Source organism: Eubalaena glacialis, chromosome 8, assembly GCF_028564815.1.
Source record: "Eubalaena glacialis isolate mEubGla1 chromosome 8, mEubGla1.1.hap2.+ XY, whole genome shotgun sequence".
NCBI classification, from domain to species: Eukaryota; Metazoa; Chordata; class Mammalia; order Artiodactyla; family Balaenidae; genus Eubalaena; species Eubalaena glacialis.
This window is the reverse complement of record NC_083723.1, coordinates 122,454,260-122,473,338: the sequence shown is the minus strand read 5'-3', so window position 1 is coordinate 122,473,338 and position 19,079 is coordinate 122,454,260. Positions and strand designations below refer to the sequence as shown.

The 19,079-nt window shown below is 51.6% G+C and overlaps 1 protein-coding gene across 5 annotated transcripts; it reads left to right on the top strand.

Moving 5' to 3' along the window:
- Positions 1-307: 307 nt before the first annotated feature.
- ZNF746 (zinc finger protein 746) lies at positions 308-18,555 on the top strand. Of its 5 annotated transcripts, XM_061198878.1 has the most exons (8): positions 1,172-1,239; positions 1,609-1,798; positions 4,191-4,490; positions 4,614-4,695; positions 5,699-5,812; positions 13,725-13,916; positions 14,413-14,538; positions 15,690-18,555. In XM_061198878.1, the coding sequence occupies exons 3-8, from the start codon at positions 4,206-4,208 to the stop codon at positions 16,742-16,744; spliced, it is 1,854 nt and encodes a 617-aa protein (XP_061054861.1). In that variant the 5' UTR covers positions 1,172-1,239; positions 1,609-1,798; positions 4,191-4,205; the 3' UTR covers positions 16,745-18,555. The 5 variants fall into 5 exon arrangements, with proteins under 5 accessions (XP_061054862.1, XP_061054863.1, XP_061054861.1 ...); XM_061198879.1 differs by lacking the exons at positions 1,172-1,239; positions 1,609-1,798 and adding an exon at positions 308-333; XM_061198880.1 differs by lacking the exons at positions 1,172-1,239; positions 1,609-1,798 and adding an exon at positions 685-692.
- Positions 18,556-19,079: the final 524 nt, after the last annotated feature.

Here is a 19,079-nt window from a genome sequence, read left to right as displayed (position 1 = left end):
CCTTCCAATGATAATATATGTATTTTATAATCATTTTATATATATTATATATACAATATATATAATCATATATATAATAATATAATCATTCTGGACAGACTTCTCTTAAAATATCATGAACATCTTCCCATACAAAGTTCTTCACCAAAATAATTTTAGGTGATGGTATTGTGTTCCGTTGTCCATCCCATTAAAAATATTTTTTATAGCTAACCCACACTTTATAGAAAGTTCTAAGTGGCTGCCTACAGGGATTTAGTGAGCTATATTCCTATTGTTGGAAGAATTTTTTCCATTTCAAATCAAAGGTAGACATGAGGTACAGCTGTCCAAGTAAGTAAACACACAAGAAGCCCAGATCGCCCCGCAGGACCTAAAGCAGCAGAGGCGACGTGGCGGGCGCCCCAGGGGAGAAGGCGCTGGTTTCCTGGGGTTCGCATTGGGGGGGGGGGCGGCCGCCGTCGCCGTGGTCACCGGGGGCGGCCCGGCTGCCCCCTGGAGCGGAGAGATCCTTTTTGGTCACCGAGTCCCTCGGGGCGCGGGGGACCAAAGCCCGAGGCTCTCGCGGCCGGCGGCAGGTCTGGCGCTGAGTCCGGGCGGCGACTCAGCGCGCACCCGGCCGTGTTCGGTGGGCCTAGGGGTCGGGGACTCGGGGGATCGGGGTGTCGACGGAGTAGTAGGCCAGTGGGTCGGTAAGATCAAGCGGCCAGGGGGATCGGCGGGCCGGTGGATCAGGGGCCGGGGGTTGGCGGGTCAGCAGCAGGGTGGGTCGGCGAGTCGGCGGGTCGGGGGTTCGGTGGGTCGGGAGGCCGGCGGGCCGGGCAGTGTCCGGGGCTCGGCGGGCAGGCGGGTGGCACAGCGTCAACGGGCCGCCGGGCGGGGCGGGGCTGGGCGGGGCGGGGCGGGCGCCGCGCCTGCCGTTCGCCTCTCCGGGCTGCAGGTGGGGCTGTGCGGCCGCGCTGCCTCCAGGAAGCCTCACGGGCCTGCGCCGGCTCCCAGGATGCAGTGTGGACCGGCCGGGCGCTGACGGCGGCGGCGCGTCTGCGGGCGGAGCGGCGCGGGCCGGCCAGAGAGGAGCGCGGCGACGCGGGCGGGGACGGCAGGGCCGGGTGGGCGCCGCCTGCGGAGAGGCCGGGGGCCGGCTCGCGTGGGGCCGCGCGGCGGCGGCGGCGGCGGCGGCGACTTCCTCCGGGCCGAGCCGGACAGCGCAGGGCCATGGCCGAGGCGGCCGCGGCTCCGGTAAGGGCGGCCCGCGCGCACGGACGTGCGGACTCGGGGCCCGGGCGGCCCGGGCCCAGCACACGGCGCCGCAGGCCCTAGGGAGGGACTCCGGGGGCCGGGCCGGGCCGCCGGGCCTGGGGCTCCGGCGAGCGGGACGCGGGGTCCGCCGGGGCCTAGGCACCCGCCGGCCAGGCCCCCCGTTCCGGGCCGAGCCTGAGCAGGGCGGGACCAGCCGTCCGCGCACCAGAGGCCGCCCCACGCCGAGTTCCTGCTGCCCTCCGGGGCTTCCTGCCCCCGCCCCATCCGCTGGCCCCCTCGTCTCCGCGCCCCCCACCCCGCGTCTCCTTTCTCTGCCCACCGCTCAGCCTTGCGTTCCCTTCCCCCCAGCTCCCCCCAGCGGCCTGGTGGCACCTGGGAGGCGTCCCGAGCGGCGGCGATTCCGCTGGCACCGAGGCCCCTCTGCGTGCCCGGCTCGCTCGGGGTCGGGGCGGAAGACAGCTGCTCCGGTTCCTAGAGGGACGCAGGCACGGCACCAGCCCTGTTAGGCGTGATTTTGTCCTCACAGCAAACCTAGGGGGTAGGCTCTGATTCTCTGTCATAAAAGAGAAAAACCCGAGGCCTAGAGAAGTTAACTTGCCCAGGATCGCACGGCTAGAAAAGGTGTGGAAAGACAGGGTCGCTCTGTGTGCTGGGACACACTGGCGCTTTGGGGGAAGCAGACAGGTACACTGGTGATGGTAAAGCAAAGCAGAAAGAGGTGCGTGCACCTTCCTGGCCCGTGCTGCTGTGATTTGAGCTGGGCTTTTAGGGAAGGCTAGGATTTCATCAGGCTGAGCTGGACCCGTGGAGCTTTTCAGGTAGGGAGGAGGCTTGGACACAGACTGGCAGGCAGTGCCGGGCATGGTCAAGGAGGAGACAGAAGTCGTTTGCCTGGAAAAGATGGTTTTGGTAGGGAGGCACGGGGAGAGGAGGCTGCAGGGAGAGTTGGAAGGGGTTTGAATGCCTGCCTGGACTTCATCATATGGGTGGGGAGCCATTGAAGGATTTGGAGTTCTCTTCCCATCAGCTGTTCTCAAGCGAAGAGTTTCCGCTTCCCTGGCAGGAGTCTGAGGCCAGCCCCATCTTGTCCACCCACCGTTCAGTGAGGAGCTGGGCTTGAGTAGAAACAGTCGCCACCTCTCACCAAATAGTGTGAAGGCCTCACATGAGGCTCCCTGGCCCCGTTAAAATGTAAGAAAACTGCATGTGCCTTATTTATAAGGTCGGAGTTTATGCAGATGCCCTTTTCCTGCAACACAAAGATTATAATAATGGCAGTCAGATGCTCTTGGAGGCTGAGTGGGATTTCTGGGGATGGAGAGCTGGGCGATAAAGTGAAAGGACACTTCTGAAGCAAACGTTTAGAGGCTGGGGTCGTATGTCAGGGATTGATCAAGAGAGGAGGAGTGAGGGGAAGGGAAGAAACGCGGCCTCGCGCCCAGGGGCAGGGCTGCGCCAGCCCGAGGTGCCAGCCCAGTGCAGTCTTTGCAGCCTCAGAGCAGAACCACCTACCTTTTGAGCAAGAGTCCCACATCCAGTTGTTTCTCTGCCAATCCGGCTCCTCCGCATCCTTTGAGGCCCAGCTAAAGCCCTACCTTCTTCAGGTCAGAGGTCGTCTGGTCCAGCTGCCTTCCAAACAACCACAACATCCCTGATGCTCCATCCTTGACAGTTTTTTCAGCCTCTGCTCAAACTCTCCTGTCACTGTTTTCTGAGGCATCCACCCATGTTCTAGTTCTCAGTGACTTTCTCTAAATGAATCCGCACTGGTTCCTACCAGTCACTTTTTAATTTTGCAAATAGTCACCAAACATTTGTTTAGGAATAATTTTCAGAATGCTGTAAGGTACCATTGATCCTCAGGTGCTGCCAGAAGGTATAAATATCAGGACTTCCTCTCTGACCCATGGGTCCTACCTTCAGATGTGGGTTGGGGGGGGGGGGTCTAGTGGTCGAGCCCCACCCAAAGCAAAATGTGCCCTTGCCTCAGTGTCCCCAGCTGCCGGTCATCTAAGCCACGATGTGAACTGTCCAGCGACAGGCAAGTCAGGGGAATGACGGTTTATGATGGTTGCAGCACATATAAAAGTCTAACCTTGTGGCATATGTCTTACCTTCCTCACCAGTCTGTAAGGTGTGTCACTGATCCTGGGGCAGCGACAAAAATGTCTGAGACCGTAATTCGCCCCTTGGGAAGGGTGGGAACAGTGAGAGAAAAAGTCAGTCTCACAAGGGCAGGGGCTCGTGTTTTGTCAAAAAGTCTAACTCTTGGCTGGGGGAGATTTGCAGTAATGGTGATTTTTAGTTTGAGGGGGGTGGTAATTGGACAAAATTAGATTGTCCTGGGGTGGAAAGGAATTAGTCATCAGATTTCCATGTTTATTAAAGAGACACGAGTTGCTTTTTAATAAAGCGGTTGAGCAGCACTTGTGTTTGTGTCGTTTCAGTGAACCAGCTGTTTTTTTTGCTAGGTCATCATCAGTGGACAGATCCTGTGCAGTTATGATGGGAGGTGCTGACGGGGCTCTAGTAAATCTGCAGTTTACTATTTCTCCATTAAAACACCCCAGCAGTGCGAAGTCACTGTTGATTTAGCAAAATTGCACCGAGCGCCTACCACGGGCCCCTCACTGTGCTGTGAAAAGATGCAGCACTGCCTTCAGAGAGCTTGTAGAGGCGGATGCGGGAGGTTACTGTATAGGGCGGCGAGTGCCCTGATGGGGGTCTGCAAGAAGTGCTGCAGAGGCCTGGAGGGAGGGCACCCGCCCAGAGGAGCTGACCGCCAGGCCGAGATCTGGCGTGTGGCACAGGACATCCCCACTTTCCCACACGTGCGCTCCCCGCTCAGCTCCCTGATGCCTCGGAGAGAGGGGCTCAAGGAACACGGCGGGCGGGATGATTGATGCTGGTCTCCTCTCTGTTTCTGAAAGATTTCTCCATGGACAATGGCAGCTACAATTCAGGCCATGGAGAGGAAGATTGAATCGCAGGCTGCCCGCTTGCTTTCCCTAGAAGGTCGAACTGGGATGGCCGAGAAGAAGCTGGCCGACTGCGAGAAGACGGCCGTGGAGTTGGGGAACCAGCTGGAGGGCAAGTGGGCGGTGCTGGGGACCCTGCTGCAGGAGTACGGGCTGCTGCAGAGGCGGCTGGAGAACGTGGAGAACCTTCTGAGGAACAGGAACTTCTGGATCCTGCGGCTGCCCCCGGGCAGCAAGGGCGAGGCCCCCAAGGTAAGCCCTGGGCGCTGGGGGTGGGACAGCCTGTGCCCGTCAGCGTGCGGGTGAGCGTGCGTGACACTGTGGTTCCGGGTGCCCGTGACCTTCGATGATGTGGCCGTGTATTTCTCTGAGCAGGAGTGGGGCAAGCTGGATGAGTGGCAGAAGGAGCTGTACAAGCACGTGATGCGGGGCAACTACGAGACGCTGGTCTCCCTGGGTAAGGCGTGAGACTCATTTCTTGGTTACGTGTGATTTGGGGAGACCTCAGCTTCTCTCTTCCTTCTGGTGGCTTTTATCCCGAGGATACGTAAATCACTGGGAACCTTGACCAGGCACGGTTATCGCCTCCCCTTCCTAAAGATGAGCCCTGGGTGACTGAGTCAAAAGCTGCCTTCTACTTGGTGAAGTTCACAGGGTGCCAGACGGGAGGCATGGTGGCCCCTCTCCTAACCAGGCTCACAGCACAGCCGTTTCTGTTCTCCTGCTGAGACCTGGAGTGGAGAAGGCTCCTACCGCTCTCAGATCCAGTATGATGAACTCAGGTTTGAGAAGGACTTTTTCTCTCGCCTTCTCTTGCTGAGATGTGAGGCCTTGACCAAGTCGCTCCTCTGGGTCGGCGGAGAATGTGGGCAGACCATGCTTCTCACAGCCAGCGCTGCCTTCACACCTGGAGGCTTCCCCAGACCCTGGGCCTGCTGCCACTCCCTTCATGCAGTACCCCCAAGAAGGCCTGGACTGTTTCTTCTGAGCTTATTACCTCTTGGGATGGTATCTGTGTGACCCCAGGTCTGAAGGCAAAAAGGCATGGTTATGAGGCTGGGAGCAGGTGCGGGTGTGAGGTTCTATTTCAGTTTGCAGGAATGTACGGCTTCTTAACCTCGAGACCCTATACCAGAGTGTCTTCAGCTCAGCACTGCATCTTGGGCCAGATGAGGCTTTGTTTTGGGGGCCATCCTGTGCCTCGTAGGATGTTCGGCAGTGTCCCTGGCCTCTTCCCAGCAGATGCCAGTGGCACCTCTCCCCCAGCCCCGAGTCGTGACAACCAAAAATGTCTCAGACTTTGACAAATGTCCCCTAGGAGGCAAAATTGCCTATGGTTGGGAACCACTGCCCTTTACCAATCAAGAAATGTAGTTTCTAGGCCATCTTGGTTTCCCAGGCTGCCTGTCCCCAGCTCTGAACGGAACATGGCAAAAGCTAACCCTTCTGTCTTTCCCCAGACTATGCCATCTCCAAGCCCGAGGTCCTCTCCCAGATTGAACAGGGGAAGGAGTCGTGCATCTGGCGTCGCGCTGGCCCCAAGGTTCCAGATGTTCCTGTGGACCCGAGTCCAGGTGAGGGGTTGGGGGAAGGCTAGGGAGATAGCAGGCAATCAGATGGAAACAAAAGTAAAGGGCCAGGGAGGGTGTGACCTTCTTTCCAGGGAGAGCCAAGGAAAAACATCAATGTTTTAAACCTGAGTTTTCTTATAGGTGAATTATGACCTATAGTCTGTTCAGCTAACACTCCAGGAATACTTCCCAGTGTGCAAAAACAGGCAGCAAACCTAGTCTTTTAGGAAGAGATGGTGCCAGTGGCTCAGCATTAGGGGAAGAAGGAGGGGGACACAGACAGGAAGGTAGAAGATAATACAGACAAAATTTAATTCATTCATAGCTTTACAAAAAGTCAGCCTTGCCTCCACCCGAGGACCAAATTTCACTTAAAACCATTAGTAATCACAGAACATTAACCCATTTGCCACGTTTCAACATGGTTAGAGTCACTGATTTATTTAAGGTGAATCTGGATACCCGATACTACGGTCTCAGGTTTTCCTGGGCCAGTCAGCACCTTTGAAAGTTAAGGAAAAGGACAGGTAGACACATGAGAAAAGCCAAATGGCTGACGGGAAGACCTTGCTGGGCTGGGGGTCAGCGACGGTCTGTCACTTACCAGGGAGACCCCGCCCTTGCAGGCTCAAGCCCACCTCCTCCCAAGACTCCTTGTCTGCACCCCCTGCCTTGGGGCTTCCCTTTCGTCTGAACACCTAGGTTACTAAAAAGTCTTACATGTTTAATTTGTGATTCACAAAATGTGTCTTCCGTGTTTGCTGTGTCATCGCAGTTAGATTTTCCCTCTACCCGGGGCAGGCCGTGTTCAGAAATCATTCACCAGTTTAGGTCAACAGGGACAGTGCTGAAAGCTAGAAATTGACTAGAGCAGAGTGCTGTCTGGATGGAAAAGATAGTTATGATACGTGGGGCTGCCAGCTGCTTACCTTGGGTGGGAGGTTCCCCGTAGGTTTGTTTTATTGTATTTAGTCTATCCATGTGGAGGCCTCCCTGGATGTAATAAATATACACGATAATGAGAGTGAATAGGGGCCTGGAAATGTGGTGGCTTCTGGCGAGTCCCTGCCCAGCCCTCCCCTCCGGCACTCACAGCTCCCCTCTCGGCCTTGAGCCCGTCAGCGGGAACCCTGGGTGGCCTTCATCCCCGCCCACCTCGGTCCAAGAAGCCGGGACCCCGGCTCACCCTCCCCAGCTCTGGGCTTCGTGCAGCCGCTCGTCAGACCTCCTCTCCCACTTCTCTTCAACCCCTAAATCCTCCCAGCTGTGCTTGGGGAAGTGGGTGCTCGGCAAGCCCGCCAGTCCTCAGGCTCCTCCCCAGCTGTCCACCCATTCTTGCCCAGCGGAGACCTGCTTCCTCCCCTTTCCTCACCCTCTTTCCCTGCCTGGAGGGCGCTGGTGTCACTGGTGTCGCTGCTCCTCAATATAGCCTCTCCTGGTTTTCCTCCCACCTTTCCTTTGCTATCTCCTGCCGCCCTTCCTGATCTTTAAGCATTGGGGTGCCCTCAGCCCTCCGCCTCCTCTCTGCGCCCACACTCCGTCCTCCCGGTGGGTACTCCCACCGGGACCTCTCCCCCGAATCCTGCACGCCCGCCGCCTGGTCTGTCTGCACGTGGACAGCTGCCGGACGGCCCGTTTGGAGCACGTGCCTCCCCGAGCTCCTCATCTGCCCGTCAGAACCTGCTCCTCGCACAGGCTTCCCCACTGCGGTGGGAGCCCTCCGTCCGCCAGCTGCAGGCGCAGAACGCAGGAGCCCGGCTGTGAAACTGCTGGGTCGTAGGAAGGCGCATGCTCAGCTTTTCCTGGTAACGCCTCAGTGTGCTCTGAAGTGGTGGTGCCAGTCAGCACCCACCAGCAGCGCCAGGGTCCCCGCTGTACCCCGTCCTCACCAGCCCTGGAAATGCCTCACATTTTAATTTCTGCCCATCTGGTGGGAGTGAAATGGTTTAAAATTTATAGTTTAAAATGTGCATTTTCCTAATTAATGAGATTGAATGTTAGAGCCTATGTTTATGGGCCACTTGTCTTTCCTCTCCTATAAAATGCCTGTTTATGCCTTTTGTTCATCTTTCGTTTTCCCTTTACATATTGATTAGTAAGAGTTCACTTCTATTCTGAATATCAACTTTTTTTGTGAGTATGTGTAAATCTTCTCCACTTATGGTATGCTTTAAAGAACAGATGCTTTTAATTTTAACTTACTTGGACTAATTTTTTACCTTTATGGTTTGTCCTTTTTATGTCTTAATTAACAAATTTTCCCCTACCTCAAGGTCATAGTACATCATCTTATATTTTCTTCTAAAATGTTGCCTTTCACGTTCAAGTTCTTAATCCATCTGGAACAGACTTTTATGGCCATGGGAGGTTGGGACCCTAGTACTTTCTCACTGGCACTCTGGGTCTTCTTTTCCTTTGCTCTTTCAGGTAAGCTCTCTAATTCCCTTATCAAATTCCATGAAAAATCCAGTTGGGATTGTGGTTGGAATTGCACTGATTCTATTAATCATTTTGGAGAGAAGTGACCCCCTACTATATTAAGGGTGAATATCGTTAAGTCACTCCATTTATCTCATCTGTAACGTCTCAGTGAAGTTTTATAACTTTCTTCAAACAAGGTCTTGTACATTTTTTTGTTAGCTATATTCCTCCGTCCTTTGCATTTTTTACATCGCTGTTGTCAGTGGTGCCTTTTTCTGTTTGTTGCTGGTGTGTGCTGGGGTCTTGGGGGCAGGGAGCACCCTTTCCTGGTGCTTCTTCTCCTGTGACGGGCTCAGTTATGTAACATCCCGTTCTCTCCCACCCAGTTAGGCACCCCACCAGGGGTGCCACCAGGGATGCACCTCATCGGGGAGTTTGGGAGCAAGGATTGGACAAGTACAGTCCTTGCCCGACCTTCTTCCCTTGGGCAGCTGGCTGCCCCGCTGGGGAGAGCCTCCTTCACCATGGTCCAGGGTGACTTCCTGATCCAGGGTCAGTGCTGAGGACCCCTCTTACATAAAATGCATCCTCATTTATCAGTAATAAAAAGAGTTTACCCTCACCAGCCTTCCTCTCTTGTTTTATTTCTCTAATTGTTAAGATCCATGACAGGGAAGAAAAATGGTAATTGCCAGGCTCCCTTAAAACCCTAAGAGTAGACAAAAATGCAATTGTCTTTTATTTATCGATATATCTATCTAGGAACCTTGCCAAAATTCTCATTAGTACTAATAACTTTTCCAATAATTGTCTGATGAGTCTCGGGTTTTCTGAAAAGATAATCATATCCCCTATGAGTAATAAGAATTTTTTGTTTCATTTCAAATCTTTATGATTTAGTTTTCTCTTGTTTTATTGTGCTGGCTGAGAACTCCCAGAAAATCCTTAAATAGAAGTGATGACAACAGGTCATCTTATTGGTTCATGATGTTAAAGAAGATACTTTTTAACTTTTCACATTGAGTCTAATATTTGTTAAAAGTTTTTTGATCAGTGCTGTTTATCAGGTTAAAAGAGTTTTGTACATGTCTGGTTGACTAGGTGTTTCTAACAGGAATCGCTGTTGAATTTTTATGGAATGCTATTTTGGTATCTATTGAGATGATTATATGATTTTTCTTCTTTAACCTGCTGGTATGGTAAATTATGTCATTTTCTCATGTTGAACCAACCTTGCAATTTTGGGAAAAAAACCTAACTTAGTCATGATCCTTTATATACATTGCTGGACTTAATATGCTAATTATTTTGTTTAGGATTTTTGAATCTTTGTTCATGAGTGAGACTGGCCTATACTTTTCCTTTCTCAGACTGTCTTTGGCTGGTTTTGATATTAAAGATATGTTATGATGTATTCCCCCTGTTTTTATTTGCTCAGAGAGTTTGTGTAATATTGGAATTATCTATTCTTTGAATGTTTTTCTTCGTGGGGGAGATTTTTGTCTACTGATTTAAGTTCTTTAATAGTTATAGGACCTTCTTTATTCAGTTTTGGCAAGTTCTAGTTTTTCTAAGGAATTTGTTCATTTCCCCAGAGGTTTCAAATTTCTTGGAATAACATTCATAATATTCTATTTTTTAATCTCAGCTACATCTATAATTATGTCCCTTTTTCATTCTTCATGTTGGTTATTGGTGCTTTCTCCTTTTCTCTTGGTAATCTTGCTAGAGCTGTATTGGTTAATATCCTTTCCAAAGAACCAACTTTTGCTTCTCTGTGTTCTTTGTTTCTTCTTTTATTAATTTACACTCTCATAGTATTTCCTTTCTTTTTATTTTTGTTGCTTTTATTTTATTGTTATTACTTTCTAACATCTTGCATTGACTGCTTGACCTATTAATTTTCAACCTGTTTCCTCTTTTTTTATATAAACATATGAGGCTACAAACTTCCAAGTACCATGTAGATGCAGACACACATTTTGATAATTTTTTCATTAGCATTGGGTTCCAAATAGCTTCCATTTTCATTGTGATTTGTCCTTAGAGCCTTGGATTATTTAGAAAGCATATATATATATATTTTTTTAATTTTAGTATATATGGGGAGTTTGAGGATATCTGTTATTGATTTCTAACTTAATGGTGTTATAGTTAGAAAATAGATGTGTAAAATACTAATCTTTTAAAATTTATTGAAGTTTGTTTTATGGCCTAGAAAGTATTCATTTTTTCTTAATGTTTTGTATGGCTTGAGAATCTTGTGTGTTCCTTGTCTTTAAGTTATGCTTGTGTCCATTTGGTCAGTTTGTTAATAGTGTTGTTCAGATCCTATAATCTTTGGTCGGCTTGGTTTACCAGTTATGGAAAATGGTATGTCAGTTGCCCACAGAGGAGGTGGATTTGTTCATTTCTCCTGGAGTTCTGTCAGTTTTGCTTTATTATTTTGAAGCTATGTTATTCGATTTAAATCATAGAATTATTTTATCTTTCTGGTCAATTTACCATTGTGCAGTGATTCTTTTTTATTTCTATGGATATTTTTCTTTTTAAGTCTATTTCATCTGATATGGTATAACCACATCTTTTTGTTTTTAATTGTTTGTTTGACTTAGTATATCTTTCATTGTCTCACACTGCTTTTGCATCCTTCTGTTTCAGGTGTGTCTCCTATAAACAGCACATAGCTGAGTTTCTTACTTGTTTTTAGTCTGCTCGTCCTTACGTGTGAAATGTCCAGAACAGTAGGCACCAGCCACGTGTGACTGTTGAGCACTTAAAAGGATGAAATACGTATACGTCTAAGTGAATACTTCGGATATATTTGGATATATTGGGTTAAAAAAAATATTGCTAAAATTATTTCACCTGTTTGTTTTTACTTTTCTGAGGTAGCTACTATCAAACCTAAAATTAGATATGTGGCCCACCTTGATCTCTGTTGTACGGCGCTGGTCTGGATCATTGACATTGACCATGGCCACTAGGGTGTTTGGATTCTTAGCCACCATCCTAAATTGTGCTGTGAGACCTTAGCCCTGCCTTTTCTGTATTTCTTTTTTTTCCCCACTCCTCCCTTGAGAATTACTCATTTAGATTTTTTCCTCCTTAAACTGTTATTATTTTTAATTAGTTTGGAGCACCAGCCTGGGTGTGTGTGTGTGTGTGTGTGTGTGTGTGTGTGTGTGTGTGTGTGTGTGTGTGTGTGTGTGTGTGTGTCAACTCCCAGGGGAGACTGTTCTCCCCACTCAGCTAAGACCAAAGGCCAGAATGGGCAGTTGCCTTTCACAGGGCAGGTTTTCACCTTTGTTTTATGTTTAGTGCACTGGGAACATTGCTCTTTGGTCCCAGGTTTATGTGTGTGGTGGTGGTGAGGGGTCTCCAGCCCAACCTTCCACCCTGCTTAAGCACTAGGCTTCTCACATCTGTCTACCCCAGGTGTGCACAGTCCATTGTAGCCCAGCAGTAGGGGAGTGGGAGATGCCCTACAGTTTACCATGGTTGACTTAGGCTTTCTTAGAGGTCATCCATGCTTAAAAATTTTTGTGTTTTTATACTTTACCCATCATTTTTAGATACTCCATGTCGAGAGGAGTTTCTCTGCACAGCTAGCCAGCCATATGCCAGAAATAGACGAGTTGAATGCTGCTTCTATGTCTGTTGAGATGACTATTGTTTTCTCCATTAATCTGTTTGTGAGTTGTGTTACTGTATTGTCCAGGGGTAGCTTATCCTTGAGTTCTCAGGATAAACCTGGTTTGTTCATAATGTATTGTCTCTTTTTCTTTTTTGGAAACATATTACTGGATTTGATTTGTATTTCTTTCATTTAGAATCTTTGCATACCTGTTCATAAATGATCATTTTATAAATTTTTTCATATACTGTTCTCTAGTTTGTGCAATGAGACTTATACTAGCCTCATTTTGACAGCTATTTTCCCTCAGCATTTTGAAAATATTATCTTCTGACATCGTACTTGCTGATAGAAATCTGCTTTCAGTCTGAATGTCATTCTTTTCTCTCTGGTGCCTTTTAAGATTTTCTCTTTGTCTTTGCTGTTCCATTTCACAAGAATATTGTCTAGGTTTATATTCTTTTTTATTTCCTACTTAGGAAGTGGTGTTTTCCTTCAAACCATGGGCTCACCATGCCTTCAATTTTGGAAAATTCTCAGCCATTATTTCTTTACCTGTTGCCATGTATCCATTTCTTATTCCCTCCTTCTGGGATTTCTGCCAGCATATGTTGGAACTTCTCATTTAATCCTCCGTGTCTCAACTTCTCTTTCATATTTTCATTTCTTTGTCTCTCAGTGTTGTACTCTGGATTGTTTCCCCAGATCCATCTTCTAAGTCACTAATTTTCTCTGCAACTGTGTTCATTCTGTTGTTAAGCCAGCCACTGTATTTTTTATTTCCATGACTGCTTTTGTCATTTCTAGAATGTCTATTTGGTTCTCTTTCACATCTGCCTTTTTAAAAATAATTTCCTGTTCTTGCCTTACAGATTCTGTTCCTTCCTTTATTTCTTTGAATATTTTAAACATACTTATGCTGCTGTATCCTTCAGCCTATTCTTTTTCTGTAGTTTGTGGGAGTGAGTTCTGCCATGGCTCTCATGGCATTTGGCTCCTCTTCTGGTTTGTAAGTTTAGCCTTTTAGTAGGGGCCCCTTAAGGCCTGCCTTGTGGGTGTGCCCCTGTGGGCAGGTTTGCATTTGCCTCTGTTTGGGGGCCTCCTGGGTCACCGTGGTTCTCAGCCAATTTTTCTGTGAATTTCTCAGCTTTTCTCAGCTGCACCACGTGGTTAGTATGAAGTTAGTGTGGACACGGGAATCTAATTTATTACGGGTGGCTTTTCCATCCATGGCCCTGGACAAGACGCAGCTTCCTTATTGTGCCCCTAGGTGGACGGAGTTTTAGGCCCCATCTACCTGATGGGACAGAGCCTCATGGCTCCCGGCTGATGCAGGCAGCTCAGCTCTGCTCTCACCTCACTTGGACATCAAAGCCCAGCCCCTAAGGCCTGCATCCTGTTTCAACAACGCTACTTGGCTCCTGCTCAAACTCTTGATTTGACTTTGTGTTTTTTCTTTGATTCTTATATCTGGAATCTTTCTTTTGTGCTCACGTAAATACACGTGTAGGGGTAAGGTTTTGGGGACGGGGGTAGATTTTATCTAGCATTTCTGTGTTTAAAGTGAGAGCAGGACCTCCCTAGGGCAGCACAGTCTTGCCCATGGACCAGAGATCCAGCCCTGAGAATGCGTTTTGTATTCCTCACTTCTCCCTGCCTGACCCGTGTGCTCAATACCATGTGGCCACATGCTTTGCCTGGAAGGCCCCGCAGTCCCTGTTTGAGCTCTTGCCTTCCCTTTCCACCGGGCTCTTTTGCTGTTTGACCTTTGCAAGGCCCCGTGTGCCTTTCCTTGGCTGGACGTGTGTCCGCCCCAGGGCCCCTGATGCTGTCACTCACGCACTCTCTTTTTCTCAGGCTCAGGGCCCCCCGTTCCTGCCCCTGACCTCTTAATGCAGATCAAGCAAGAAGGTGAGCTCCAGCTCCAGGCGCAGCAGGCTCTGGGCGTGGAGGCATGGGCGGCCGGACAGCCAGACATCGGGGAGGAGCCGTGGGGCCTCGGCCAGCTGGACTCCGGAGCAGCAGACGTCTCTACCGATGCTGCCTCCGGTGAGTGGCTGAGGCTGGGAGCAGACAGCAGGAACCAGATGCAGGGACTGAGGGCAGGACCTGGGAGAAGAAGTTCCTGCAAGCGTTGCGGGGGGCTGTGGGCTCTGGCCTGACTAGTTTAGAAGATTTCCCACCTTATGGCAGGGGTTGCCCCGAAGGACATCTTGCTGGTCCCTCTGGGTTCCATGATGCTCTTGTCCTGGTATTCCTCTGCCTCACTCTTGCCAGCCCCCTCCTGGTCTTCTTGCCCCAGCACTGGACATTTAAATCACCAGCTGCCTCCTATTAAAGAGGGGCTGTATGACAAGAGTGTGACGTCTGAGCTTCCTGGTGCCTCAGAGAAGGGGACAGAAGCGAACTGGTTCAGGAGAGGTGGGGTCGTTGTGCTCGGGCAGGAGAGTCACCGGTGGGGTCTCGGGGCAGCTGCTCCGCCTCTCCCACGGGGTCTGCCCGCTTCTTTCCCTAACCCACCGGCTCTGCTCTCTCTTCACTGCAGGCGTCCACTCCAACTTCTCAACCACTATCCCGCCCACCTCCTGGCAGGCGGATCTCCCTCCCCACCATCCCTCCTCCGCCTGCTCGGACGGGTCGCTGAAGCTCAGCACGGCCGCCTCCACGGAAGGTACGGGGTGCGGAGGGAGGCCTGGAAGGGCTCATGTCTGCCCCGGAGGCTGCCTCAGCCGTGGCCCCTGATGGTCCAGCCAGCAGGCATTTAGGTGCCGGTGATGTGAACACTCTGTACCGTCTGTCCTTTTTCTCCTTCTAGATTCTTAGGCTTGAACAGTCTTTCTTGAGACGGTCCATTTTCCCACAGTTCCTTTCTTGTGTTAACCAGTCAATCCTGACAAGCTGAACCCTTAAGAGGATGTACCTCTTGCCCAGACTCAGCAACCCTGGCTCCTCTCTGACCTGGAAAAACCCAAACCCAACTAGAACCGCTTCTTAGATATCAGCACTACCAAAGACAGGTGTCCACAGGCCCGAACTGGGAGGAACTGCCACATTTATGTATTAGTTTTCTATTTCTGTTTTGAAAGCCAGTTATCTGTTACTTTAAGTAATAATTTCTGTCATATTTTGGCACCGCAAAACTGTGCTAAAAGCCTAGATCCCTGATACAAAACTCTAGGGCATGAAATTCAAGTACATTTACGTAAAATCAAACACATTTTTACTACTACACTAATATTTTTATCATTAGCTAGCTGGCTACATTTATTGAATGCTTGCTGCATGCAAAACAGCATGCTAAGCGCTTTCACATGTGCTGCGTGGTTTAAACTTCATGCAACCCTGTGAAACGGTGTTCACACAGGAGCTTGCCTGAGGTCACCGCTGCTCTGTGGGGAGCCACGTTCCAGTCTCAGATCCACCTGAGCCCAGCTCTGTGCCTCTGCCCCTCGGGTGCATTGCCACCAGTGGTCAGAGCTCCTTCCTTGGCATAACTTCATGATTAGCCTTAAGAGCCAAAGTGAAAATGGAATGCGGTCAGCAGAGGCAATGGTTGCTCTCCTGTGGGGAAGGTTCTAGAACAAGGGGAGCAGATAGGTTGGTTGCTTTACCTGTGGTGAAGGTCTGGAACACGATGTCCTCACCCACGGTTTGAGGCAGCCACCTGACCACCTGGGGCATCTCTGCTGAACTGGTTGGATCTGGAGGCTTCGAGACTAGGGCTCAGAGTGGCTGTAGTTGGGCCAAATGTCCCGATGAAAGATCTTCCCTTTCTAAGCGGGGAGGGGACAGAATGATACCTGGTCTTTCTGTCTTTCTTAGCAGATGTAAAGATTGTGATAAAAACTGAAGTCCAGGAAGAGGAGGTAGTGGCCACACCAGTGCATCCTACTGACCTAGAAGCCCACGCGACCCTGTTCGGACCAGGCCAAGCCACAAGGTTCTTCCCTAGTCCTGTCCAGGAAGGAGCCTGGGAGAGCCAGGGCAGCTCCTTCCCCAGCCAGGACCCCGTGCTGGGGCTGAGAGAGCCCGCCCGGCCCGAGCGCGAGCTGGGCGAGCCCAGCCCCGCGGTGACCCAGGAGGAGACCCCTCCAGGGGACTGGCTCTTCGGGGGGGTCCGGTGGGGCTGGAATTTCAGGTGTAAGCCTCCCGCGGGCCTGAACCCGAGGACCGGGCCTGAGGGTCTGCCCTACTCCTCGTCCGACAACGGCGAGGCCGTGCTGGACCCCGGCCAGGCCCCGAGACCCTTCAGCGACCCCTGCAAGTACCCCGGCCGGACCAAAGGCTTCGGCCACAAGCCGGGCCTGAAGAAACACCCGGCGGCCCCCCCGGGGGGGCGGCCGTTCACGTGCGCCGCGTGCGGGAAGAGCTTCCAGCTGCAGGTCAGCCTGAGCGCGCACCAGCGCAGCTGCGGGGGGCCGCCCGACGGGGCGCCGGGGGCGGCGGGCGGCGCGCGGGACGGCAGCGGCCTGCGGTGCGGCGAGTGCGGCCGCTGCTTCACGCGGCCGGCGCACCTCATCCGGCACCGCATGCTGCACACGGGCGAGCGGCCCTTCCCCTGCACCGAGTGCGAGAAGCGCTTCACCGAGCGCTCCAAGCTCATCGACCACTACCGCACGCACACGGGCGTGCGGCCCTTCACCTGCACCGTGTGCGGCAAGAGCTTCATCCGCAAGGACCACCTCCGCAAGCACCAGCGCAACCACGCGGCGGGCGCCAAGCCGGCCCGCGGCCAGCCCCTGCCGCCGCTGCCTGCCGCGCCCCCCGACCCCTTCAAGAGCCCCGCCTCCAAAGGACCCTTGGCCTCCACGGACCTCGTGACCGACTGGACTTGTGGCCTGAGTGTCCTGGGACCCACCGACGGCGGGGACCTGTGAGGCCCCCGCGGGCGACCCCCGCAGGCCCAAGTGTAAAGAGGCGCTTCTCCAGACAGCAGGGTGGTGCGAAAAGCTTCGAGGCGGAACGGAGCCTGGGGGAGAACCAGATTCCCAGTTGCTGAACCGATCACTGGAGCAGGAGAAACTATCAGACAGTACAGCTTCCACCTCTAAACAAAGTAGAATTCTCTGATTGTGAAACTGAGCAGCATAGAAGTTTAAGTAATTTAATTACGAAACTTTTTTTGGTTTTTTTTAATTCTTGAAGAAAAAGCCGGAAAATAGTAGTAGCACCAGTTTAAAGTTTATAGTGTACCTTCGGTTTCTGGAGTGCGTGTGTGTGTTGTGGGCTGTGTCCTTACCAAGTCTGACAGAGGGTGTGACGGAAGCTTGGCTGGCTGGGGACGCGGTGAGGAGGGACCTGGACCTCCCTGGCCTCAGTGACCCCTAGGGATGGGCCGGTCTCTGCACACAGCCCCAGGGGAGCGGAGACCCGGCTCTGCCCAGGGCCAGGCTGGGAAGTAAGGCCAGACGGGCGCCGTGGAAGCCCAGTCTCAGCTCGCGGGCAGGAGGCCTGCAGGAGCAGCCCGGCGTCTTTCAGCACCGGCCTCTCATCTGCAAAGGCTCTGCACAAGTGCCGGCCCTGCGCAGACCCCGTGCCGCTCCCTCCGCCCCGCCCCGCCCCGCCCCGCCCCGCCCCGCCCCGGTACGTGGCTCCTGGGCCTCGTAAAGGAGAGTTGTCCGGAAGCACCGTTAGGCGTGCAGACGTGAGGCAGGGGCAGCGGAAGCAGAGCCGGGAACAGAGCCTCGCCTGCCGACCCCTCAGGGGAGGGGCTGCCCTCTGCTCCGGCCAGATGCTCGTTTCCTTTTCTCTTGGTGTGGTGTGTCTTCTCGCTGTCCAGACGCTTTCGCACGGAACTTCATTTGATGGTTACTGTGCCCTAGTGAAGCACGCCGGACGAGCATCCTTTCCTGTGAGAGATGAGGCAATAAGTCCCACAGAGGGGACCCATCCCAGCCTCGCACCCCGTGTGCACGATGAGTGCAGACAGTTGGGAAGAGGCTCAGGTCAGACATGGCTCATCTTTCTGGAGCATCAGTTTGGGGGAGGAAAGCTTTTCATTTTGCCTTCTTAAAAGATTTGTCCCACATCTGCCTCAGCAAAATCATCAGGCCTCAAGCTTTAGCCAAGTGGTGGCCTTGGTGGCCAGTGGGCACTCTCCCCCGGGAGGGGTCGTGGCTGAGGGGCTGGGCCAGGGGCAGGGCTTGCTCGTTCCCTGGCTGACATCTTGAAGGTGGAATTAGAAATGGGCCAAGGTTTCTTGATTCCACCCCAATGCTGTCCCTGCCACACGAGTATCCATTCCCGTTTTGTTGAAGCAGATGCTGGTTCTTTGTCCTCTGGGGAACTTGTTTCCTGAGGGGGGAGACCATCGCTTCTGTTCATTCAGCTCCCTTGTGCGTACTTTTATTAGGCAATAGACTAGTTAAGAAGATTGTTTCTATGTACTGTATATTTTGTACCAGTTTACACTTCTAATATTGATATAACTGATATTTTGAGAAACAAATGAAGAGGAAACATCCTGTTAAAATAAAACCTAACCAGCACCAAGGCGGTTTGGTGGGTTCTGTGCTTAGCCCCGCGTCTTTGGCGCTGGTGCCACTACACGCATCCCCCGAGGCAGCGGTGCGGGCGGCTTTCTCTGCGCCCTCCTGCTCAGGGTGGCCTTGGACCCAGGGAGGCAACTGTCCCTGAGAGCTGGGATGGCAGAATCCAGAGAAGTTTGACTCTGTGGAGATAAAACCGACACCTGTAGGGAAAATAAAACCACATCCAGTCACCTCGCTTCAGAATATAGTCATGGTTTTTGTCATTTAGTTTAATATGAGATCATGTACATGAAGATAGGAAGAAAAAATTGCAGGGTATCAAAGAAAAACTGAAGCTGGATGTTTTCTCTTTGCATCTTTTCTTGGCTGGGCAGAGGCCAAGAAAGGATCCGGGATGCCTGCAGTGGCTGTAACCCTGGTCTTGGAGTGAAGTCCCTCCAATGGCATTTGAGCCAGGCCAGCTGACACCCATATTCCCACCAACTAGAGTTAACACTTATTAACATTCTATCTCATGTTCTGTTTTCAGTCTCTTTTGTTTTGATCGTTGTATTTTTAAGAAAATGAAAATGTAAAATTAAAAACTCCACTCGAATTTGCCACGGAAGGCGTGGGAATGGGACGCGGAGAAGGAAGGGGAGCGGCTCTCATCCAGGCCCATCGTGAGATGGCGGGAACAGGCCATGGCGTCTCATTCCTTCTCAGCAGCCCTGACCTCTCT

Bases quoted from the DNA above. Each gene is read 5' to 3' on its own strand.
- ZNF746 (XM_061198876.1), top strand. From the start codon at position 1,216: ATGGCCGAGGCGGCCGCGGCTCCG. The intron at 1,240-4,190 runs GTAAGGGCGGCC...TGTTTCTGAAAG, and splicing joins CCGAGGCGGCCGCGGCTCCG to ATTTCTCCATGGACAATGGC. The intron at 4,491-4,613 runs GTAAGCCCTGGG...TTCTCTGAGCAG, and splicing joins GCAAGGGCGAGGCCCCCAAG to GAGTGGGGCAAGCTGGATGA.